The sequence below is a fragment of the Oryctolagus cuniculus genome, chromosome 18, assembly GCF_051225735.1.
Source record: "Oryctolagus cuniculus isolate XC-2025 breed Fujian yellow rabbit chromosome 18, ASM5122573v1, whole genome shotgun sequence".
Taxonomy (NCBI): Eukaryota; Metazoa; Chordata; class Mammalia; order Lagomorpha; family Leporidae; genus Oryctolagus; species Oryctolagus cuniculus.
The window spans coordinates 23,616,438-23,641,949 of NC_142884.1; the positions used below are offsets into that span (position 1 = coordinate 23,616,438).

Genomic DNA, 25,512 nt, shown 5'->3' on the forward strand with positions numbered 1-25,512 from the left:
ATGGGACTGCATGGGAGGGCGCAGGGTGTGGCTGGGACTTGGGGCAGTCACTGTGGGCGGTTGCACATGTTCAGGGCTCCCCGATTGCCTAGTGAGGGTCACTGCTTCAGGATCCGGGTTTACACCGAGAACTGCACAGATCCTTTGGGTGTTCTTGTGGCAGCTTGGATGAAAATTGTATCTACTAGGGCTAGCACCCAGGCATTGGTCTACTTTGAGGAGAGGAGGTGATGAGCTGAGTCTACACCAACAGAGCAGAATAAACCTCCCCTCTGATAATAATAATAATAATAAATATTTACCATGCCCAACATGGGTGTAACCTTGGGGACTCCCCTCACCCTGGAGCACTGAACAGAACTTCTTGACTACACCCAACTCATGCCTGTATATATTCACTGAAAGAGCAGACACTCCACAAAGGCATAGTCCAAAGATAAAAGCCATCACAGAGAAAAAAATAAGAACAAAAACTGTCACCACAGATGCCTAATAATAAACAGCAATTCAAGAAACAAGAATAAGGAAGATAACATGACATCCCCCAAAGAACATAGCACTTCAGTACTAAAATGTAAAGATGAAGAGATTGATGAAATGCCAAATGGAATTCAAAAAATTGATTGTAGAATTACTTAAAAGTGATCAGAAGCAAATTCAAGAGGTAAAGAAATCTGTACATGACATGAATGAAAAATTTTCCCATGAAATTGACTATTCAAAGAGAAATCAAAATACTAGAAATGAAAAATTCAGGAGGTCAAATAAAAAATGTACTGGAAAGCCTTAACAACAGACTTGGTGAAACAGAAGAAAGAATATATGAAGATAAGTATCTGGAAATTTTACATTCAGACCAAAAGAAAAAGAAGAAGAAATTAGAAAACTAAAAAACACTGTTGGAGATTTATGGGATACTCATAAGCGACCCAATAGATAGATCTTAGGAGTTCCTGAAGCTGTGGAAAGAGAGAATGGATTAGAAGGCCTTTTTAATGAAATAATTACACAAAACTTTCCCCAATTTGGACAGAGAAAGGGATGTCCAAGTACAGGAAGCACATAGAACTCCTAATAGACATGACTAGAAAAGATCTTCACTGTGACAAATTGTAAACTCCCTACAGTAAAACATGTGGAAAAGATGCAGGAGAGAAATGCCAGGTTACTTTCAGAGGATCTCCAGTTAGACTCATAGCTGACTACTCATCAGAAACCTTACAGGCTAGGAGAGAATGGTGAGATATATTCCAGTTTATAAAAGGAAAAAAACTGTCAACCCAGAATACTGTACCCTGCAAAGCTGTCATTTATGAATGAAGGTAAAATAAAGACCTTCCATAACAAACAGAAATTAAAAGAATATGTTGGGGCCGGCGCTATGGTGTAGTGGGTAAAAATGCCTCCTGCAGTGCTGGCATCCCATGCAGGCACCATTTCTAGTCCTAGTTGCTACATAAAGAAACACAAAACATGGTCATCACTGTGAAAGAAAGTGAAGGCAAAAAATCTCCCAGTAAAAGTACAAAGGAAACAATAGGAATATTTATGGAAAAATGGCAGGGCCAAGTCAAGTCGTTATTTATCATTAGTCACCTTGGATGTAAATGACCTCAACTCTCCAGTTAAAAGATACAGACTGTCTGAATGGATTAAAAAATAAAACCCATCTATTTGTTGCCTACGAGAAACACATCTCACCAAGAAAGATGCACGCAGACTGAAAGTGAAAGGATGGAAAAAGATATTCCATGCTAACAGAAACAAAAAAAGAGCTGGTGTAGCCATCCTAATATCAGACAAAATAGACTTTAACACAAAAACTGTTAAAATATGCAAAGAAGGGCACTATGTATGATTAAGGGATCAGTTCAACAGGAAGATGTGACTATTATAAATGTATATGCACCTCATTACAGGTCACCTGGTTGCTTAAAAAAATGTTAATGAATCTAAAGGGAGACATAGACTCTAATACAGTAGTAATGGGGGACTCCAATATCCCACTTTAAGCAATGGACAGATCAGACAGAAAATCAACAAGCAAATAACACAGTTAATTGACACTACATACCAAATGGATCTAACAGATATCTACAGAACTTTTCATCCTACAAATGCAGAATACACGTTCTTCTCACCAATGCATGGAACTTTCTCTATGATACACCACAAGTTATGCCATAAAGCAGGTCTCAGCAAATTCAAAAATATCAAAATCATACCATACATCCTCTTGAATCACAGTGGAATGAAGCTGGAAATCAACTCAAGAATCTCTAGAACATAGGTAAACACATGGAGACTGAACAACATGCTCCTGAATGAACAGTGGGTCATTGAATAAATCAAAAAATTTCTGGAAGCAAATGACGATGCATCAAAACTTACGGGATACAGCTAAAACAGTGTTAAGAGGAAAGTTCACAGCACTCGGTGTCTACATCAAGAAATTAGAAAGGCACCAAATAATGAACTATTATTGCATCTCAAGGACCTAGAAAAACCACAGCAAACTAAACCCAAAATTAGTAGGAGAAGAGAAATGATTTTTTAAAGATTATTTATTTGAAAGTCAGAATTACACAGAGAGAGGAGAGGCAGAGAGAGAGAGGGGGAGGTCTTTGATCCGATGGTTCACTCTCCAGACGGCCACAACAGCCAGAACTGTGCCGATCTGAAGCCAGGTGCCAGGAGCTTCTTCTCGGTCTCCCATGCAGGTGGACCCTGTGGACTTGGGCCATCTTCTACTGCTTTTCTGGGCCATAGCAGAGAGCTGGACAGAAAGTGGAGCAGCCATTTCTCGAACTGGTGCCCATATGGGATGCCAGCGCTTCAGGCCGGGTGTTAACCCACTGTGCCACGGCGCTGGCCCCAAGAAAAGAAATAATTAAAAATGGAGAAGAAAAAAACCACAAAATTGAAACAAGCAGTACAAAACATCAGGGAAGGGTCCAGTGCCGTGGCTCACTTGGTTAATCCTCCGCCTGTGGCGCTGGCATCCCATATGGGCACTGGGTTCTAGTCCCAGTTGCTCCTCTTCCAGTCCAGCTCTCTGCTGTGGCCCGGGAAGGCAGTGAAGGATGGCCCAAGTGCTTGGGCCCCTGCACCCGCATGGGAGACTGAGAAGAAGCACCTGGCTCCTGGCTTCAGATCAGCACAGCGCTGGCCGTAGTGGCCATTTAGGGGGTGAACCAATGGAAGGAAGACCTTTCTCTCTGTCTCTCTTACAGTCTAACTCTACCTATAAAAAAATAAAAAACAAAACAAAAACAAACAAAAAAACCCAGAGAAACAAAGAGCTGGTTTTTTGAAAAAATAAACAAAATTGACAGGCAGACCATTGGCCAAACTAACCAAAAGGAAAAGAGAAAAAAGAGGGAGAAGACCTAACAATAAAATCAGAGATGAAAAAGGAAATGTAACAGCAGACACCACAGAAATAAAAAGAATCTCAGAAATTACTACAAAGAACTATATGCCAACAAATTGGGAAACCTAGAAGCAATGGATAGATTCCTGGATACATACAACCTACCTAAATTGAGCCATGAAGACATAGAAAACCTGAACAAACCAAAAACCAAGATGGAAATTGAATCAGTAATAACTGATCAAGAAACGCCCAGGACCAGATGGCTTCACTGCTGAATTCTACCAAACTTTTAAAAAACTGACTCCAATTATTTTCAAACTATTCAAAACAATTGAAATGAAGGGAAACCTCCCAATCTCCTTTCATGAAGCCAGTATCACCTCAATTCCTAAACCTGAAAAAAAACACAACAGTGAAAGAGAACTATAGACCAATTTCCTTGATGAACATAGATGTAAAAATCCTCAATAAAATACTAGCCAACTGAATGCAGCAACTCATCAGAAAGATTATTCACCAGGACCAAGTGGGTTTTATCCCTGGTATGCAGGAATAGTTCAACATTAACAAATCAATCTATGTGCTACCTCACATTAACAAACTGAAGAACAAAAACAATATGATTATCTCAATAGATGCTGAGAAAGCATTTGATAAAATACAATATCCTTTCATGATAAAAACTTTGAGCAAATTGGGTATAGAATGAACATTCTTCAATACAATCAAGGCAATTTATGATAAACCCACAGCTAGCATCCTATTGAATGAGGAAAAGTTGGAAGTATTCCCACTAAGATCTGGAACCAGACAAGGATACCCACTATCACCATCATTATTCCGTATAATCCTGGAAGTTTTAGCCAGAACCATTAGACAAGAAAAATAAATCAGAAGGATATAAATTGGGAAGGAGGATGTTTGCAGATGAAATGATTCTATATATAGGGCATCCAAAAGACTCCATTAAAACTATTGGAACTCATAAAAATGAGTTTGGTGAAGTGGCAAGATAAAAAATCAACACAAAAAATCAGTAGCCTTTGTATACATAGACAATGCCATGGCTTGATTCTAAGATCAATCCCATTCACAATAGCCACAAAAAAATTAAATACTTCTAAATAAATTTAACCAAGGATATCAGTGAACTCTACAATGAGAATTACAAAACATTAAAGAAAGAAAGAGAGGAAGAAAAAATGGAAAAATCTTCCATGTTCATGTATTGGAAGAATCAATATCATCAAAATGTCCATACTGCTGATAGCAATTTACAGATTCATTGTGATAACAATCAAAATACCGAAGACATTCTTAGATACAGAAAAAATGATGCTGAAATTCATATGGAAACACAAGTGACCCTGAATAGCTAAAGCAATCTTATACAACAGAAACAAAGCCAGAGGCATCACAATACCAGATTTCAAGACATACTACATGCAGCTCAATTCACAATAGCTAAGATATGGAATCAACCCAAATGTCCATCAGCTGACGACTGGATAAAGAAATTGTGGGATATGTGCACAATGGAATACTACACAACGATTAAAAAAATGAAATTCTGTTGTTTACAACAAAATGAGTGAAACTGAAAAACATCATACTTAGTGAAATAAGCCAGTCCCAAAAAAGACAAATACCATATTTTCTCCCTGACCTGTGATAACCAATAGAGCACCTGAAAGGTAATCTATAGAAGTGAAATTGACATTCTGAGATACAGTGACTTTGAATAGCCCTTGTCTTAACTGTTGAAGAACAGTTTTTTTTCATGCAATTTCTTGAACTCTTAGTATAGAGTTAGTCATATGATTATAGTTAATTGAAAGTAGATCTTAGTAAAAAATAACAATGGGAATAGGAGAAAGAGGAGGAAAAGGGGTGGGAGGGTGGGTACTGTGCAAAGAATCAGTATATTTCTAAAGTTATGAATTGCATGAAGTGTATGGTCCTTAAATAAAAGGTTTCTGGAAAAAATGTATACAAAGAGAGACAGGTATTAGTGGACAGAAGTGTCTACAGGCCTTTCGAAGATGGAAAAACAAGTGGTGCACTGTGGCCGATGATAGTGGACAGAGTGAGGCTGTGAACTTTCCTGCCCTGTTCCCTGAACATGCAGAGCCAGTTTGTATTGTTTCCAGGAGAGAGAGATTGGAGACTCTTTCTGGAAAAACCACATGGCCCTGGAGAAGTAGCCTCTAGATGATTCTGTCTGGAATTCTCCCAGTGCAGATGCCCACCTCCTGGCCTGCATTCCCTCAGTGACATGACACTCACATGATGACAGGTTGTCCCACCCACCAAGCTTCTAGCCAGGTTTTAGTGTTGGCCTCTGCAGTAGTTCACAAACAAGAGAGACCAAACTCTGAAGGAAATAGACAATGCCAAGATAGAAGAACATGTGAGAATGTAAAAGGATCCTCCAGAATCAGAGAAGAAAACTGCATCCAGTTAACATGACACGGTGCTATAAAAAAAGGAACAGTGAGAAAATAAAAACATGGAAATCCAAGCAATTACAGAAACTTTCAAAATCAGCAGTTGGTTTGAGATATAAAAGAGAAGCTAACTATCAAAGTAGAACCACAAAGGCAAAGAGATGGAAATAATTTTAAAAAACAAAAAAGATTTTTGACCAGTCCAAGGTCTGAAAGTGGGATTTCTAGAGAGAGATGGAAGGGGGCAGATGGTTCTCTGAAGGGTGAGCTGTGGCCATTGTCCCGCCTGCGGCCATGACTCTGCAAATTAGCGGTTAGTCTGCCATCACGGACAGAGGATGGCAGATGTGTGGCTGTGAGGCAGCTACACCCAGGGGTCTTGGAGATCATGGAGGCTTCTAGAAGAAAAGGACCTGGTCCTCCCAGGACCAGCAGTCGGAATGATCTCGGATGTCTCCGCAAGAACAAGGGGTGTGGCCTTGAGCCCTCTGGTGAGAAGTGAGTCCCTTCCTCATTATGTCAGGGAGGGGAGAGGTGGACTGAAAACGCCTTCAGATGTTCAGAGCTCCACAGAATGTACATCCCCTGTTCTCCATCAGAGCGAAGGCTTAAGCCAAGAAGGGAACTCCCGGGATGGCAGTCGAATGCTGAATGCATAGAAACAGCCTGGATCGCAGTGGCTTCGGGGAGGAGGAGGTCACAGAGAAAGGGTGCTGAGGAGCCCAGCCTTGGGGAGATCCTGACATGGTTGGAAAGCCGGTGGAACATTTGGATTTTAGTGTCGGAGACGTAGGAAAAGGAGCACATAGAAGTGTGTTTTTAAAAAGCCTTCCAAGTGAAGCTGATAGACGGACTGATTATTAGACAAATAGGGAGGAAGAGCCACACTGATGTCCCAGAGTGCTTGAAGCAGAGGTCAGTGTGCCACCTATGGGGAATACCATATTCAGTAGAGGCTAATCTGTAGTGGTTATTGGACTAAAGTGAACAATGACATGGAGTTTTTGTTGGTTTCCTGTACTTTATTGTGGTTTTGGGGTTTTGTGTTTCGTAGACTCTTCAAAGAAACAAGTACCCTGGACCCAGCCACACGGAATCCTACTCGTGGCCTCCCATAGCGCGTGGCTGCGATGTGGTGGTCATTTCTCACTGTGGAAATGACCCTTTGCTGTACCTCCCACCAGTTCTCACAATTTTGCAAACGGGGGGCTGCTACAAGTCGCTGCCAAGTAGAAACGGAGTAAGTTGAGATTGTTTGGTTTCCCAACAAAGTGGATTCAGTGTTTATTTTTAACTGTTGGTGATGGTCTAGTGACAACTCAGTTTGTTTTCACCATTTTATAGATAAGAACATTAACTCATGAAAAGTTACTTGGGTAAATTCTTAACAGCTGACAAGAGGTAGAAGTAGAATATAAGTATCTACTGTTATACATTCTTCAAATTATTTCATAACAACCATATTGTTTTATAATCCTGCTTTGACCACATGAGGGGATCTGAAAATAACTGAGAAGGATGATGGGATGGAAAGGAATTGAGTATTAGAGTCGAATGATGGTGGGCAGAGACAGCTACCCTTACTGGGTTTTGTCTTATGGGTGAACTGATGGATCTGAAATCTCTGGCACAAAGGGTGCAGTACAAGTAGTTCTGCCACTCGTCGTCAGGTGACAGATAGTAGGCAGAAACATGCAGTAGTTTGTTTTCTAATTATGCTATGCAGTTTAATGATTGCCCTTTGGACATGTGCATCATATTATATATTGATTTAATCAAATGAGTAATTAACCACTTTTTAATTTATTTGGAAGAGAGAGATATAAACAGAGATCTTCCATCTACTGGTTCATTCCCAAAATGCCTTTGATAGCCAGGACTGAGCCAGGCCAAAGCCAAGGGCCCAAAATTCAATCCAGATGTCCCATGTGGATGGCAGGAACCCAAGTTCTTGAAGCCGTCACATGCTGCCTGCTAGAGTCTGCATTAGCAGGCACTGGAATCAGAAGTAGAACTGGGACTTGAACCCAGGCACTCTGATGATGGGATGTGGGCATCCCAAGTGGCATCTTAGGCACTGTGCGGTCACCACGGTCACCACAGTCACCACGAATGCATGCGTGTCTATCCCCGAACTAGTGAACAGCTGAGCCGTGCTGGTGAGATGCCACTTAGGTTAAAGAGAAAGGGATGTCCAGATCTTCCTCCTCGTGCCCCCCCTGCTTTCTCCACACCTCTGTGGCTGCCCCGCTCTCAGCCCTCTGCCTGGAAGTTGCACTCACCTGGGTTCTGTCTTCGTCAGTGGAGGGCATGTGTCCGGGAGGGTGTTTGGCAGCGGGGCTGGTGGACTGCCGAGGTCGGAAGGGCGTCTCCTCAGGAAGAGGTGTCAGCCTTTGGGAAGGCCCTTCTCAGTGGTGCCTCCTCGCACTGAGGGGTCTGGGGCCAGACTACCGTGTACTAGCTGTGCAGCTTTGGGCAGCTGGCTTACCTCTCTGTGCCTCAGACCTGCCATCTGTGAGATGGAGTAACAGTAGACCCCCCCGTGAAGGAGTGTCCGGAGGACTCGGTGAGAACTTGTGAAGTACTAGGTTTAAGCCCTAGGGAAATCTCACTCAGTGTGTCTCAGTCTAATGAATTTTGCTGAACTCTTCAATGACGATGGTTGTAAAAACTTGTGAGAGGCTTATGCTGTGCAGGGAGATGTTCTGGATGTTTCCATACACTAAGTTGGATTCCTAACCAGTGTCCACAATTACTTGAATTTGCTTGTCTTTGCAGCCTCTTGCAGTCATCGTGTGCCCTGGGTGGAAAAAGGCCCAATTAACTTTTGAATTATTGGAAGACTATAGCAAGTCCTCGAGGCCTCTTCATCCCATGTTGTTAACAATCGGACTCCACAAAGACGAAGCCAAAAATCTGAAGCTGCCCAGGGGGTGTAAGCGTCCTTTCCGGGCTGTTGGGTTTTCCTGTGGAAGATGGTGGATCCCTGCCCAGCGGGCCGTGTGATGACGGGGCCCTCACTCCCCATCAGTCACCAGTGGGTGACCTTGAGACAGCGGTGTGAATTCGTTCATTTGGCAGCTCTTTGTTGAGCATGTGGAGTGTGTTAGGTGCTGGACACGTGGTGTGGACTCCAGCCTTGCCTGCCTTTCAGGAGCACGAAGCCTGGTGGAGCCCAGGCACTGGACTGGATACTGGCAGGGACGAGCCTCAGTGGGCAGGGGCTGGCCGCACCCACCTGAGTAGACAAACCGCCTCTTGAAAAACACTGGAAGATTAGTAAAGGAAATGTTAGAGAAATTGTGGAAAATCTGATTTTTTTTTTTCTCTGAAAATGCAGGTGATGTGATTGTTACAACCCCACAGAGCCTGCTGCGGCTGCTCACGGACCAGAGCTTGCTGTTTCTCAGGCTCTGCCACCTGGTCCTGGATGAGGTGGAAGTGCTGTTCTCGGAAGCTAACGAGCAGGTAGGCCACGCGAAGGGTTGCAGTCCTGAGCGCTCTGCAGGGTCGGGGCGGTGTCCCGTGGGGAGCAAAGCGGCTAATCCAAGCCCCCTTCCCCTTGTGACTTCTGTGATGGAGAGAATGTGTATCTGGAATTTCTTTCCCACTGTTAAAGTTCTCACTGAGAAGCAGTTCTTTACCAGGAGATTTTTCTGAATATTTAGTATTTTTCTGATTATGGAAGCAGGAATTCTTAATTTAGAGAATTTGAGCAGAGACCAGGGAAAAGCCCCACATTCATAATCTCACATTCAGAGGAATTGCTTCAACTGTTTTGAAGTATTTTGTTTCTTAATTCCTGTTTTCGTTGATGCATATATTTTATATCAAGAACATATTTTAGGTACAGTTTTGTAACTTGCATTTTGCAGTTAACACTGTTGTATTGTTAGTTGCTATTCTGCAGCATGATTTTCATTGGCCGTATGGCACTGAGTCACATGCGTGTAACACAATTTACTCCAAAATTGTCTTAGTTTTGGACACTTAACCTAGTTTGTATATGTCTTTGGCTAAAGATCTTACTTTTTTCCTCTGGGGTTACTTCTGTACATTTGCCTGTGAAAGCACAGACCGAGGGACACTCCCCCTGTGTCACCGACCCTGCTCCCGCACTCCTGGGCCCAGCTTGCTTTGCAGTCTAATTAGTAAATAGTGAGATCTCCTTAGCTTGGTTTGTATTTCCCTGCGTTGAACATTGTGTCCATCCCTCTATGAATTGCATATTCATTTCTTTACCTTCTGTGGGTGGGATGATCTTTGTCACCAGTTTTTAGAAGTTTCTGTATGGGCCGGCGCCGCGGCTCACTAGGCTTATCCTCCGCCTAGCGGCGCCGGCACATCGGGTTCTAGTTCCGGTAGGGGCGCTGGATTCTGTCCCGGTTGCCCCTCTTCCAGGCCAGCTCTCTGCTGTGGCCAGGGAGTGCAGTGGAGGATGGCCCAAGTGCTTGGGCCCTGCACCCCATGGGAGACCAGGAAAAGTACCTGGCTCCTGGCTCCTGCCATCGGATCAGCGCGGTGCGCCGGCCGCGGCGGCCATTGGAGAGTGAACCGACGGCAAAGGAAGACCTTTCTCTCTGTCTGTCTCTCTCACTGTCCACTCTGCCTGTCAAAAAAAAAAAAAAAAAAAAAAAGGAGGTTTCTGTATGAACATCTAATCCTTTGTTACACGTATGTACCAAGACTTTGTTGGTGCTCCAGGTTTTTTTTAGAGTGGGGGTTTTTGGACGTTTATTGACTTGAAATTTAACATTTTCTCCATTTTATATTTTATGTTCTGTCAAACCAGCTTATTCTCTCTTAAAATGAAATGAATTATACTGATTTTTTAGATGCTTGCTATATTAGATAACTTTAAAAAAAATATTGACGTTGAAGAAAGAGAGTCTGCACCTCATCAGATCGTTGCAGTTGGAGTTCACTGGAACAAACATATAGCGCATTTAATCAGAGAGTTCCTGAACGACCCCTGTGTTGTGATCACGGCCATGGAAGAGGCTGCCCTCTACGGCAACGTCCAGCAGGTAGCGGCCATGGGGAAGGGGAGCAGGGCTGATGAACACAGCAAGCAGCTGCATTACATGGGCTGATATTAAACCATTACACTCTGATTTGATTTGATACACAAATTTGTGATTATGTATAAATTTGTATTGATTTCCTAGGTATTATTTCCTTTGAGAATCAGAACTTACTTACAGAAAGTGAAACTGGAGCGCCTTGAACTTTTAGAAGATGATACTATTGTATGTCATTACTAGGTTGTGCACCTTTGCCTGGAGAGTGGAAAAACTTCTACTTTACTCCAAGTTCTTGATTTCATTCCAAGCCAGACACAGAAGACCTTGATCTTCACCTGCTCCGTGGCTGAAGCAGACATGGTGTCTAAGGTGAGCCCTACCACACGTTAAAATGTCCCCGCTGTTTAAACTGTGGTTGAATCTCAGGTCGTCAGAAAATGACTAGGGGAGCTGAGTATGCAATGGGGGAAATCCGAGTCCACAAGTTTAACATCAGGCAGCAGGGGAGTGGGCTCTGCTCCCGGAAGCACTGGTGCCTGGAGGCCTGGCAGTGGGTCTGGCGCCCCAGGGGTGCAGCCAGCCTCGCACTGTAGCAGCGCTCCCCTGGGGAGCAGTGCTCACGCTTTGTCTGGAAGAGCAGGGAGAGGGTCCCACTTGTGAAGAAATGCCCACATTTTGTGTCCCCTTCCTTCAAGAAGATTGAGAAGATGACAGTTACTGTGTAGCTAGAAAGATCAGATGTTGGCTACAAGAACCAGATAAACTGACTTAGGATATATTCAGTTTGATCTGATTTTGTCTACATAAGTGCTCAAATATAGAAACAAAGCCAGATACAGGGAGTGAGTTACACATCTACCTTTCTACAGTGATGACCTAGAAGGTAGAATTCAAAAGCCCTTCTTGGGGCGGGGCTTGACCTTATTGGGATGCCCACATCCCATTTTGGTGTGCCTGGTTCGAGTCCTGGTTCTGGCCCTTGATTCCAACTTTCTGCTAAAGCACGCTGGGAGGCAGTGGTGCTGGCTCAAGGAGTTAGGTTCCTGATACCCACCTATCTGGATTGCATTCCTGGGCTCCTAGCTTTGGCCTGGCCCAGTCCTGGCCATTGTGGACGTCTGGGGAGTAAACCAGCAGATGGGAGCTCCTTCCGTCTCCATCTCTTAAAAAAAAAGTGCTTGTTAACAAAAGTGCTGTGTATTTGATGTGCGTACACATATACATTCACACCCATACTTTGTATATTACATACATAAATATATACATGTCATTTAAAAGGGAATGAAAATATTTTATCAAAATAATATTTCAGCGGGTTTTTAGATATAGATAGATTACAAAATTGGGAAAATACATTTATTCAAAACTTAGTCATCTCATTAGTAAGAATGCCTAATCAGGGAGATAGTAGTTTCCTGGGTAATGTAAAGTGGCTTATGTTGATAATTATTTTTTTAAAAAAATTATTTTTTATGTGAAAGGCAGAATTGCAGAGACAGAGGGAAAGACACAGAGAGAAGGAGCTTCCCTGTGCAGGTTCACTCCCCGAATGGCTGCAACAGCCAGGGCTGGGCCATACAGAAGCCAGGAGTCCAGAATCCCATCCAGATCTCCCAGCTGGGTGGCAGGGCCCCCAGTACTTGGGCTGTCTTCTGCTGTTTTCCCAAGTGCATTAACAGGGAGCTGGATCAGAAGTGGAGCAGCCAGGACTCAACCAGTGCCCATGTGGGATGCCGTATCACAGGTGTTGGTTTAACCACTACACTACAACTCCAGTCCTTATGTTGATCGTTCTTGATGGAACAAGTGGCTTCAAGCTTGTCCCTGACTGTGAACTGGCCTCTTTGGTTTCTCGTTTAGGTAGTAGAAAGCAATTCAATATTTTGCTTGAAAATGCACAAAGAAATGGTTTTTAACTTAAGAAGTGTTTTGGAACAGTGGAAAAAGAGGTTGAGTTCTGGCTCTCACATTGTCCTAGGTAAGTGTTTTAATTTCTAGTTAATAGGAATCCTGTCTTTAATTCATTTGTACTTATGTTTCTCATCTCCAGAGTTCTCATTCTTTCCCAGGTTGTCTGGGAGTTAGTAATGTTAATTTTAAGCTGGAGATTAACCTCTGCTATGATTTTCCTGTTGAGGTGAATCTAGGGCCCCCCCGGGCTCTCAGGTTGGTAACCGGCAGAAACCCTCAGTCTAGACTTTCTCCCTGGAGTTGTGGCTGGCAGATCCCTGTTGGGTAGGTGGGTGGGTGAGTAGGCCTGTAGGCATCATTATCAGATACATGCCTGTGCCGAAATGTGTTGTGAATGATAGTTACGTTGAACATCAGAAATACGAAAGGCTAGATGCACGAAGTAAGTGAAAAGCATACAGGCAGCCTGCGCATTGGAGTAGAAAGAGGCACTGTTGAACTGGAAGGGAGGCCACTTCTCTCTAGAGTTCAATTACCACAGGCGACGGCACTTTCGACAAAAACGGTGGGAAGGGAGTTTCTTTGCAAGTGTGAAGTAAAACGCACACGGCAGTGTCGTGTTGTGTGGTTTCTGGAGCGGCTCGTGCCCGGCTCACGTGCGGTTGTTGGAATCCTCTCCCCCAGCCTTGACGGACGATTGCATACCACTCTTGGCCATCACTGATGCCACATGTGTGATTCACTTCAGCTTCCCCTCCTCGCCAAAAGTTTTTGGTGGACGCCTGTATTGCATGTCTGATCATTTTCAGAATTTAACCGAACAGGTTTGCTTACTTTTTATTATCTTCAGGGTGTCACGGTGGTTTTCTATGTAATGACACGTTTCCCCATTTAGACTGGTGTGGGTGACCCCATTCCTGTGTTCACCCCGGTGTTAAGGGTTCTCCTGCAGAACAGGGAGACAGGAAGACCAAGTCTGTCTTGCTGCTGACGGAGAGAAACGCGAGCCATGCCATGGGCGTCCTGCGCTACTTGGAGCGAGCAGATGCCAAAGTCCCATCGGAGCTGTACGAGTTCACTGCAGGGGTTCTGGAAGCCAAAGAAGATAAGAAGGCCACAAGTCCGCTTTGTCCATACCTTAAGGCTTTTGGATTTTGCAAGTAAGCCTGTGTTCTTGTTCTAAAAGGGAGGTAGCCCATGCCGTCAGGTGCACAGCTGCTGAGTTTACCGCTGGGCGCGTGCACCCTCCCAGCACTGAGGGGCACCAGAGGTGACTGCCCTCTCGGCAGCTGTCAGCCTGGAGTAATGTTGCTTGCTTTGAGCCCCATATAAAGGGACTTGTGGTAGGTACTCTTTGTGTTTGGTCTCTTCCTCAACCCAGGGTCAGCAACACCTGTCTGTCGTTGTGGTTTCTGTATTTTACTGAGTGTAATTTGTGGCTGAGTGTTGCATTCTGTGACTCTGTCACAATGTGTGTGTGTCCCTCCTGCTGTTGCTGGTTTCTGGCTATTGTGTGTGAAAACTGCTACAAGCAGCCTTGTTCATGTCTTCGTGTTGAAATTTGCATCCATTTCTCTTTGTCTTTATTAAGGAGTGGAATTGCTAGGTCACAGGATGGGTGTCCAGCCACCTCCTCCTGGTGGTTAACCTACTGGGATCCTGAAGGCTGTAGAACACAGTTTGCGCTACCCGACCTTCGGGTATAGTGGCAAACCACTATAGTGACTTTAACTGGATTTCCCTACAGTGAGGTCAGACATCTTTTCATATGCTTGTGGGACATTAGACTATCCTCTTTTTGTGAAATGCCTGTTCAGGTTATTGACTGTTTTTAAATTGGGGGCTTTTGAGGGCTGGCACTGTGGCATAGTGGGCTAAGCATCTGCCTGCAGTGCCGGCATCTCATATGGGTGCTGGTTCTAGTCCCAGCTGCTGCTTTTCCAATCCAGCTTTCTGCTGTGGCCTGAGAAAGCAGTAGAGGATGGCCCAAGTGCTTGAGCCCCTGTACCCACATAGGAGACCTAGAGGAGGCTCCTGGTTCTTGGCTTCAGAATGGCTCAGCTGTGGCCATTGAGCAGATGGAAGACCTCTCTCTGTGTCTCTCCCTTTCTCTCTGTAGCTCTGCCTCTCAAATAAATAAATATAATCATTAAAAGTAAATAAATGAGGGCATTTATCTTGTTCTTACTGATTTATGGGTGGTGACTATATATACACATATATAGGTGTACGTATAAAACATGTATATAACATACATACACATATATATACACATATACGCACACATACATACATATACACACAGATGTGTGTATATATCTGGGACATGCATCGAGGATGTCTTCTCTCAGTCTGGCTGTAGTTTTTCACTCTTTTCAGTAGCCCTTTCATTAACAGACACTTGGTTTGGTGCAGCCTTTTAGGGTTGCTGTCTTGTATGTTTTTACATGAGAAATATTTGTCTATCTCTGGCCATAAAGACATTCTCCTATGTTTTCTTCCAGAAACTTTGTAGTTTTAGCTGTATCATCTAAGTCTGAGATCCACACTTGTCAATTTGTGTGTCTGGTGGGAAACAGGGCAGAGTTGCCATCTTGCACATGATGCTCCCTCACCATTTATTACGTGGGGCCAGCGTGTGGCGCAGCAGGGTACGCTGCCACCTTTGATGCCAGCATCCCACATCAGAGTGCTGATTTGAGTCCCAGCTCTTCTGCTTCTGATCCAGCTCCCTGCTAATGTGCCTGAAAAGGCAGTAGATGATGGCCCAAGTTTTGCCACCTACATGGGCAGCATAGATAGAGTGCCAGGCCTCTGACTTTGGCCTGGCCTAGACTTGGCTGTTGTGACTATTTGGGAAGTGAATCAGCAGATGAAAATTGATCCTCTCTCTCCTTCTGTCACTATGCCTTTCAAATAAATTAATCTTTTTTTAAAAGAGTATTCTAGAAAAGTAATCAAGTAATTCTTTATTATTCAGTGTTAAATTTTAGAAACCTTTCAATTATTTATATATTGTTGTGTTATATCAAGTATGAGTCGTGGTTACTTAACTTTTAAGGTGTTTGGAAGAAAAATTCTCTGATGATGGTAGATTAATTTTCTAAAGAACACTTACAAATTTGTGGCAACAATTGTTAGTGGTGTTTTTCTGGTTATAAAAATTTAGTGTTCTCTTTTTTCTCAGAGACCAAAGGATCTGTCCTGACCGACACCACATTAACCCAGAAATGGACATGCCCAGGAAATTATCCAACCAAGCCCTGCCCGTGTCTGGATACATTAAAGTAAGTTCTGGTAAAGATCCTTTTTCCCGCTGAGTAATGCCATCTCCGTGAAGGTGCTCCTGAGGACCAGAATCTTCCAGAACGCAGTTAGGACTGGGTAGTCAGTGCTAGGGGACAACTGCTTATCTGACAAGTGGCCTGGCTCCCTAGATGCAGCCTCCTTCCAGGGCCCCAGTTTATTGGTAAAAGCAAGGTCAAATTAGCCAAATGGAGGAAAATTTAGGGATTGGATTTTTCAGTTATATTTTTAAAATATTGTTTCCATTTGGGGCTATTAAAAATAATGCATTGATTACATGAATCTTTTCAAAACATCCAAGATTATTCCTTTGAGGAAAATTCTTGAGATACAAATAGAATGGCTGAGTTAAAGAGTTCATTTTCTTTGAATTCTAGATGTCTTCATTTCTTTTTGCGTTAAAATATTTCCTCCCGTTCACCTCTTTCCATAAGACACTGTCTGTTGTGTTAGTGTCTTAGGGCTGCTGTAGCAAGTTACCACAGCAGTAGTGACCTAGAACAGCCCCCATTGACTTTCTCATGGTTTTGGAGGCCGGAGGTCCAGGATCAAGGTGTTGGCAGGGCCGTGCTCCCTCCACAGCCAGAAGACAGCCTGTGCTGTCTCTCCAGCTTCTCTTGACCCGGCCATTCCTTGGTGTGTCTTGCTCGGAGCCACACCGCCCCCATCCCTGCCGCAGCCTCCTTACCGCCCTCCCCCTTTTTTCTGTGCCCCCTGGAGAAGGCCCACCCCCGACCCGGCCTATCCACGACATCTCCTCATCTGCAGAGCCCCTGTGAATGCTAGGACACAGACGCACCTACGTGTGGGGCTGTTTTGCAAACTATTATGGTTTTCATTATCGAAATAATTTTTTCTTTAATTCCTCATTCTTTCCTGAGTTCTGTCACTCATTTCTAAGCTTTTCTAATTCTGATTTATGTTATTCTTTTATATAATAATATTTTTAAGCTAAACTGAGCATGTCTAGAAATTGCAGATTACAGTTTTAGTCTCTTGTGTATCCATCTTGCTAATGGCTTTCATTGTCTGTAGAGGCTGTTCTGCCTCTAACTGTCTTTTTAACTATTTTATTAAATATTTTATTGCTTCTTATTTTATTATTACTTAATGTGAGATTTGACTCTTACTGTGATTTGAGTGTTGAGTGTCCCCGAGTTCTTGTGTTAAAGGTTTGGTCCCCAGCATCTCATGTTAGTGGTGCTGAGAAGGCGGAAACTTCACCCAGTTGTGAGGGTTGAAGGGTTGGCCTTCAGGAGGTGATTGTTTTTAATGGGCTGTTAGGGTGTTAGGATTGAATCACAGGGAGACAGGGGCACCTGTACTCCCTCTCACTGAGTGACGTGCTGCACCTCCTTGGGACCCTCCCAGCGACAGTGCCCTCACCAGATGCCCGGCTGATGGGGTGTGGATTGATGGAGCTGTGGATTTCGACTTGAACCTCCAAGTCTGTGATCCAGAATAATCCTCTCTTTCCTTCATAGACAGTTTGTTCCAGGTATTTTGTTACAGTGACAAAAAGCCGATTCATGTAGCCTCAATTCTTTGTCTTGCTCACTTTTATGTAAATTCCAGTTTCTGAAAATTTTAGGAGGTGTGGGTCAGGGTAATTTTTCTAATTTGATAGAGTTCCCATTTCTGTTGTTGTGTTCTGTATGTTTGTGTGTGTGTGTGTGTGTGTGTGTGTGTGTGTATATATATATATATATATATATAGTATGTGTATGTTGATAAAGTGTATGAGGTTTGGAAACATCCCGGCCGTCTCCCTTCCCACTTCGGTCTGGCCATTCTCTTGCCCTTGGAGGGTCAGTCTGGGTGTGTCATAGCGGCGGCAGCCTGCCCTGCTGCAGAGCAGGTGAGGGCCTTCCCAGTGTAGCTGCTGTTGTCCCGCAGGCCACAGCATCTTCCCAGGCACCTGCTGCCTCCCCCACAGTTCTCCATTCCCGAACCCATTGGACGCTCTGCCGCTTGCCACCCAGACACGGGCACCAGGCAGCTTTGGTGGATGTGGGTGGCTTTTGCTCTACTTTTAATTGTTTTTTCATTGTTTTTTAAATTAATAGATACTAGTTTTTGGAGCAGTTTTAAATTTACAGAAAAGATGGGATTCCATAAGCCTCCCCCCCACCCCCAGTTTCCTCTGTTACTAGCATTTTGGGTTGGTGTACCACATTTGTGACAACCAATGAACCAGTATTGCTGCATTTTTATTAACTGAAGTCCGTGGTCTCGGTGCCGGCTCCCTGTTGCTGGTGTAGAGTTGTGACAGGCGTGTGGTAGTGCCTGTCCCCCACTGCGACGTCAGCATTGGAGTCCTTTCATTACCTCAAGCCCCCTGCGCTCCGCCTGCACGTCCCCCTCCTGCCCCCACACTTAGGACAGCCATTCTGCTTTCCCAGAATGTCGTCTATTTAGGGTCTTTATCAGATTGCCGGCTCTCGTATAGTCATTAATGCACGCCCGCAGGGGCCAGGCGTGTGGTACAGTGAGTTCAGCCACCACCTGCCATGCTGTCATCGCGAATCAGAGCACCACTTTGAGTCCTGGCTGCTCCACTTCTGATCCAAATCCCCACTAATGCACTTGAGAAGGCAGCAGCGGACGGGCCTCTGCCACCTGTGTGGGAGACCTGATGGAGCTCCGCCTGGCCTTGGCTGTTTGTGGCGAATGGAAGATCTCTGTCACTGTGCCTTTCAAAAAACAAAAATGAATCTTAAAAAAAATACACATCTAGATCTCTGTAACTCTACCTTTTAAATAAAAATAAACAAATCTTAAAGAAAATCATACACATCTGTATTTCCTCCAGCTCTTCCCATGGCATGAGGCTTCATTCCTTTTCCGAGCTGAATAGTAGCTGGTGTCAGTGTCACAGTTGGCGCGTCCGTTCACCTGCTGCGTCTGGGCTTTGGCTCTGACTGAAGGTGCTGCAGACACCCATGTGAGCTGTTTGGAGTGTGCTTGCTGGATCAAGGGTGCACGGTGTTTAGTTTTACAAGACACTGCCAACTGCTTTCCAGCACAGCTGTGTCAGTTTACATTCCCGTGAGCAGTGAATGGGCCTTCCTGTTGCTCACTTCCTCACCGGCGTTTGGCATAGTCAGTGTGTTGGATTTCAGCTATTCTGTCAGCTTGTAGTATTTTTAATTTCCAGTATCCTCATGACACCCCATGCTGAACATTCCTTCTTTGTTAAAACATGTATTTATTTATTTGAAAGGTGGGAGGGTAGTAGATAAAAATATACAGAAAGAGAGTGAGCTCCCATCCGTTGTTTCTCTCCCTAAATGCCCTCAGCAGGGGACCAGGATCACTAGCCAGGTCTCCTGTGTGTGTGGCAGGGACCTTGTCACTTACCCTGTCACTGCCTCGTCCCAGGATCTGGGTTAATAGGAGGCTGGAACCAGGCTGAGCCCAGGAGCCCCAGCTGTGGGATGCAGGCATCCTAGCCTCCAGGCCAACTGTCGCCCTGAACAGGCTTTCATTCAAAAGTATGCCATCAGTATGGAGTCTTGGGTAAAGCGTCCATTCAGATGGTTTTAGTTGGTTGGTTTATTTTCCTATTATTGAGTGTTAAGCGTTCTTTGTATATTTTAGATACAACTTGATCAGTTAAGCATTTTGCAGAAGTTTTCTCTCAGTCTTGGTCTGATCTTTTCATTCACTTTATGATAGTTGTGTCTTTTGCAGAGCAGAAGTTTCTGTTTTTAATGCAGTCAGCTCACTGATTTTTTCTTTCAGGATGGTGCTTTTGATGTCCTATCTTAAAAAGCCATCCCCGGGACTGGCACTGTGGCGCCGCAGGTTAATCCTCTGCCTGCGCCACTGGCATCCCATATGGGCGCCAGTTCTAGTCCCGGCTGCTCCTCTTCCAATCCAGCTCTCTGCTGTGGCCTGGGAAAGCAGTAGAAGATGGCCCAAGTCCTTGGGCCCCCGCACCCGCATGGGAGACTGGGAAGAAGCTCCTGGCTCCTGGCTTCGGATCAGCACAGCTCCGACCGTTGCGGCCATTGGCAGTGAACCAGCGGATGGAAAACCTTTCTCTCTGTCTCTCCATCTCATTCCTATGCCTGCGGCGCCAGCACCCCGGGTTCTAGTCCCAGTTGGGTGCCAGTTCTGTACTGATTGCTCCCCTTCCAGGCCAGCTCTCTGCTGTGGCTTTGGAGGGCAGTGGAGGATGGCCCAAGTGCTTGGGCGCTGTGCCTGCATGAGAGACTGGGGAGAAGCACCTGGCTCCTGGCTTCGGATCAGCGCAGCGCACCAGCCGTGGCAGCCCTTTGGGGAGTGAACCAATGGAAGGAACACCTTTCTCTGTCTCTGTCTGTCTGTCTCTCTAACTCTGTCAAAAAAAAATTTTTTTCATCTATTTAAGAGCAGCTTCCATCTACTGGTTTGCTCCTCAGCTGCCCACAGGAGCCAGGAACTCAATCCAGGTCTCCCATGTGGATGGCAGGGACTTAACTACTTGAGCCGTCACCTGCTGCCTGCGGGGAGTTAGAATCGGGAGAGAGCGGAGACTCAGGCCCAGGCACTCTGACCTGGGATGCGGGTGTTCTGACGGGCGGCCTGACCACTAAGCCGAATGCCCACCCCAGTTCCTCAGTGTGAAGCTCTAGAGATTCCTCCGTGGTGTCCTTTCCTTGTTGAGTAGGAGTCCTTTACATGGACGTACCATGTCTGTGTGTTCACAGGTTGCTGCATGTGGGTCATTTCCAGTTTGAAGCTGCTTGGGAACAGTTGTGTTGCTAGTCTTTTGGAGGTATCTTTCCATTTCCATTGAGACCTAGAAGTAGAATTGTTGAGTCATAGACGTGTGTGTTTGTAAGAAACTGCCAAACGTTCTTCTAGAGTCGTTGTGCCATCTTGCATTCTCACCAGCGTTGCCTGTGAGAACTCTGGTTCTGCCATCGGCACTTGACCGTCTTCCGTCTCAGCCGTTCTGTGGAGTCTGCCGCTATCGCTTGTTTGCATTTCCCTGGCCATGAAGCTTCATGAGCATCTTTGCTCTTCTTCCTGGCCATTTTTTTAAAAAAAAGATTTATTTATTTGAAAGCTAAAAGGAGAGACAGAGGGAGCTAGCTTGCTTCCCTCTGCTGGTTCACTCTCCAAATGCCACAATGGCCTGACCTAGCCAGGCTGAAGCCAGGAGCCAGGAGCTTCCTCCAGATCTCCCATGTGGGATGCAGGGCCCCAAGCACTCGGGCCATCCTCCACTGCCTTCCCAGATCATTAGCAGGGAGCTGAATAGGAAGTGGGGCAAAACTGGGACACAAACCAGCACCCACATGGGACGCCAGCATCACGGGCAGTGGGTTAACCCACTGCACCATAATGCCAGCCCCCACTGGCCATTTACATCTCCTTTATCAACTCTGCTCAGATTTTGTGCCTTTTTTATTTGAGATTTCTACTTAATTAGTTTTTAAACAATTCTCGATATATTTTGGGATGCCCTTTTATTTCTTTTTCCCGTATGGGATGCCAGCATTAAGGCGGCGGCTTTACCCACTATGCCACAGTACCGGCCCCCTGATTCATCTTTATTTTTTTTTTTTAAAGATTTATTCATTTATTTTAAAGTTAGAGTTACACAGAGAGAGAAGGAGAGGCAGAGAGAGAGAGAGGTCTTCCATCTGCTGGTCCACTCCCCAGATAGCCACAATGGCCAGAGCTGCACCGATCTGGAGCCAGGAGTCAGGAGCTTCCTCTGTGTCTCCCACACGGGTACAGGGACCCAAGGAGTTGGGCCATTCTCCGCTGATTTCCCAGGCCACAGCAGAGAGTTGGATAGGAAGTGGAGCAGCTGGGACTCGAACTGGCGCGCCCATATGGGATGCCCTTTTGTCATCACATACTTGTAGCTGAAGCCAGGAGCCAGGAACTCAAGCCAGATCTCCCACATGGGTGCAGGGACCCAATTCCCTGAGCCATCACCGCTGCCTCCCAAGATCTGCATTAGCAGGAAACGAGCCAGGAGCCAGAGATGCAGGCATCAGATGTGGACATCTGACTGGCTCCTTAACCAGGGTGCCAGGTGTCCACGCCTGTTACTGTTGCTGTTTTTAAGTTTATTTTCTAATTGCTTTTAAAAATATCGTTGGTTTTTGTCTCCTTCCCCTTCGTCCTGTCCCCGTAAGAACAGTTAGCTGTCTGCAAGGGTCCGAGGGAGAGTGGCAGCAGGCCAGTAGCGAGGACGACTGAGGAGTCTCCCGGGTGCCGGAGCGGGGGGCCCCAGGCTGCAGGGCGAGCTGGTCACCCTGTGGGGGGGGCCAGTGCTCCCCTCTGTGAAGAGCATCCAGCCCACAGGCTGCTGTGGGCCCCGCCCTCCCGCTGGTGACCTCTATGCCCAGGCGTGCTGATCCCCACGAGAAACCGCTAGACCTGCTGCCGGGTGCGGGCCTGCATTCCGTTGTTTGCTGAGCTTGCAAGGCCCCCAGGCCCAGCACACAGAGTCTTACAAGTGCAGTGTGAGGGCGGGGAGCGCACCCTTTATACCCATTCTCCTGAAACTGCCACCACTGGCGCCTCAGTATGTTTTCTCTGCGTCTTTTTATAGTCCGCTACTGCCGTGTGTAATCATACTACGCCCAGTTCACGTCTCATGACGTGGTAGTGCGTGTTTTCCTCAGGCCATGTCTGCCTTCACCAGGTGGGCACGCAGATGGGGTCCTCTCCGCAGGGGAGCCTGCCTTTCCCAGCCCCCCTGGGCCAGGGCCGTGTGTGAGCAGGAAGGAGAACGGCGCACACTGCCTGAGGAGGACGCAGGAGGCTCCGGGTTTGTTAGGGCCGCTTCCCCGAGCTGCCTGCCAGACACGGTTCCTGTGCCTTGGGGCGGGCGTTCCGTGGAGGTGGTCAGCAGGGAGCGTCAGTGAGGAAGGTGACTGTGCAGAGCTGAGAGGCGGTGAAGTACCAGCGGGTGTCTTGGTGTGAGTGTGCCGGGGCAGGGGGCCCTTGGCAGTGGCAGGCAGGGGGGACCGTCTGCAGAGGCGGTGACTAGCACTCGGGCCTGAGTAACAAGGACCCAGCAATGGGAGGATCTGGGGAAGAATAGCCCAGGCACAGGAGTCAGCCAGTGCGAAGGGCAGCACAAGGCTCATTGGCGATGCGAGTGGGGAAGTGGCAGGTGATAAAGTTAGAAGGGGCCACAGAAGAGGCTGTGGGCTGTCAGCCCTGGGAGTCCCCACCCTCCTTTTGATCCCTGCCTGCCTCCCCGGCCTTACTCCCAGTCAGCACCGGCCTCTCTGCCATCCTAACAAGTAACTCCTCCTCACTGCTGCCTGCCAGGCAGACAGGGCGCCCTGCCTTAATGCAAACGAAGTCCCTCTGTCTGGAACGCCCTCCCCACACTCTGGCAGGTGTACCGGTGCCTCCCCGCCTTCCCCCTCGCACACCAGCAGCCCTGCTGTCTTAACCGTGCCATGGCTGTGGCCTCTGTCCACGCCCTGTCACTGCAGGCCCCTGGGGCTGGTTTGCAGAAGGCTTTTTTTTTTTTTTTTTTTTTTTTTTTGACAGGCAGAGTGGACAGGGAGAGAGAGAGAGACAGAGAGAAAGGTCTTCCTTTTGCCGTTGGTTCACCCTCCAATGGCCGCCGCGGCCTGCGCGCTGCGGCCGGCACACCATGCTGATCCGATGGCAGGAGCCAGGTGCTTTTCCTGGTCTCCCATGGGGTGCTGGGCCCAAGCACCTGGGCCATCCTCCACTGCACTCCCTGGCCACAGCAGAGAGCTGGCCTGGAAGAGGGGCAACCGGGACAGAATCCGGCGCCCCAACCGGGACTAGAACCCGGTGTGCCGGCACCGCTAGGCGGAGGATTAGCCTAGTGAGCCGCGGCGCCGGCCTGCAGAAGGCTTTTATTAAAGCACTTGTGCTTGCTTACATGGAATCAAGTAGAAGTGGCTGAGACACCAGTGCTGTTCCCAGGAGAACTGTCACAGAAGTGCAGTTGGGAAGTAGACAGTGGAATGCTTCTATTTAAATGGAGCCTTTAAAATAATGGAATTTCTGGCTGGCATTGTGGTGCAGTGTGTTAAGCCACCGCTTGTGACACCCACATCTCATATCAGAGCACTAATGTGAGTCCCCGCTAATGCACCTCGCAAAGCAGCGGAAGATGGGCCGCGTTCTTGGGCCCCTGCTGCGCGTGTGGGAGACCCAGAAGAAGCTATGGATCCTGGCTTTGGCCTGGCCCAGCCCTGGTTGTTGTGGCCATTTGGGGAGTGAACCAGTGGATGGAAGAGCTCTCTCTCTGTAATTCTGCCTTTCAAATACATAAGATAAAATAAATCTTAACAAAAGTGAATATTTTTTAAAAATTAGGGAATTTGGAAAAAATCTTAAAGTGAAATTATTTGTAAATATGATGAGGCATTTGCCTGCGTCCTAGTTTGAGTTATGTATTTATTTGTTTATTTATTTTAGTTAGCTAGCTAGCAGAGTTACAGAGAGAGACAGATCTTCTAGCGGCCGGTTCAGCCCCGGATGGCCACAACAACCGGGGCTGGGCTGAGTCGAAGCCAGGAGCTTTTTCTGGGTCTCCCACGTGGGTGCAGAGGCCCAAGCACTTCTGCTGCTTTCCCAGGCCATTAGCAGAGAAAATGAGCAAGGTTGTAAGGAGAGCAGCCCGAGCTCGATGGGGTGCTGCAGGCAGTGGCCTACCCCGCTGGGCCACGACGCCGGCCCCTCACAGTTAACTTTCAGTCCCCGTTTGCTTGCATCGAGGTCTCAGGTCAGGTGTTGCTTTCTGCAAACACAGGGAGTGTGTGTGTTTTTTATTTAAATTTTGTTTTCTGGATTTGTTTACTGTATGTGTTTCAGGTAATACCATTTTATGTTTCAAATGCAACAAATTACTTTGGCCGTATAATTGACAAATATTTGGATCTTTTTGCAACTCTTAATGCCGAAATGAATGAATATTTTAAGGATTCCAGTAATAAAACAGCTGTTGAAAAGGTGGAGAAATGTGGATTGTATGGATTAGCAGAAAAAACACTGTTTCACAGGTAAGATACCTGTGCATTCCCTTCCTGAAGCTGCGAAGCATGAAGTGGTCTGTACTTTGCGTGCTGTGGAATCCCTCTTTTCCCCTCTGGCAGAGAGGCCGCCCCCGGGGAGGTGGCGCTGGTGCAGTGCCTCCCCCGATGCCCGGTACAGTTCTCCATGGGAGACTGTCCCCTGTGCAACCTCAGGTGGTTACGAAGCTGTCACCATGTGTGACATACCGTGCAGCTCCCTATCCCGTGTCTGTCAGATGGTACCATGCCCATTTCCCAGAGAAGCACACTGAGCCCTGGTGGCCTCGCCTCGTTGTTCCAGCGGCAGCTCGGTGGCCGGTGCTCTGCCCAGCTGCCTGTTGCATTCATTCGCTGAATCCACCCCCGCGGCTGCCGGTCGCTGGCCTGGGGGCAGAACTGACCGACGCCGCGTCCACTGGCTGTGTTTGTGT

At 46.4% G+C, this 25,512-nt stretch overlaps 1 protein-coding gene across 2 annotated transcripts in view; it reads left to right on the top strand.

The window, feature by feature from the left end:
• Positions 1 to 25,512, top strand: part of TDRD12 (tudor domain containing 12) — a 105,503-nt gene that overhangs the window by 67,793 nt on the left and 12,198 nt on the right. For both annotated transcript variants that reach the window (XM_089319565.1, XM_089319566.1), the window contains 10 exons: positions 6,878 to 7,063; positions 8,602 to 8,758; positions 9,164 to 9,291; positions 10,659 to 10,850; positions 11,088 to 11,216; positions 12,708 to 12,825; positions 13,443 to 13,582; positions 13,698 to 13,918; positions 15,946 to 16,045; positions 24,882 to 25,069. In XM_089319565.1, coding sequence (XP_089175691.1) covers positions 6,878 to 7,063; positions 8,602 to 8,758; positions 9,164 to 9,291; positions 10,659 to 10,850; positions 11,088 to 11,216; positions 12,708 to 12,825; positions 13,443 to 13,582; positions 13,698 to 13,918; positions 15,946 to 16,045; positions 24,882 to 25,069 — 1,559 coding nt within the window. The remainder of the gene's footprint in view (positions 1 to 6,877; positions 7,064 to 8,601; positions 8,759 to 9,163; positions 9,292 to 10,658; positions 10,851 to 11,087; positions 11,217 to 12,707; positions 12,826 to 13,442; positions 13,583 to 13,697; positions 13,919 to 15,945; positions 16,046 to 24,881; positions 25,070 to 25,512) is intronic.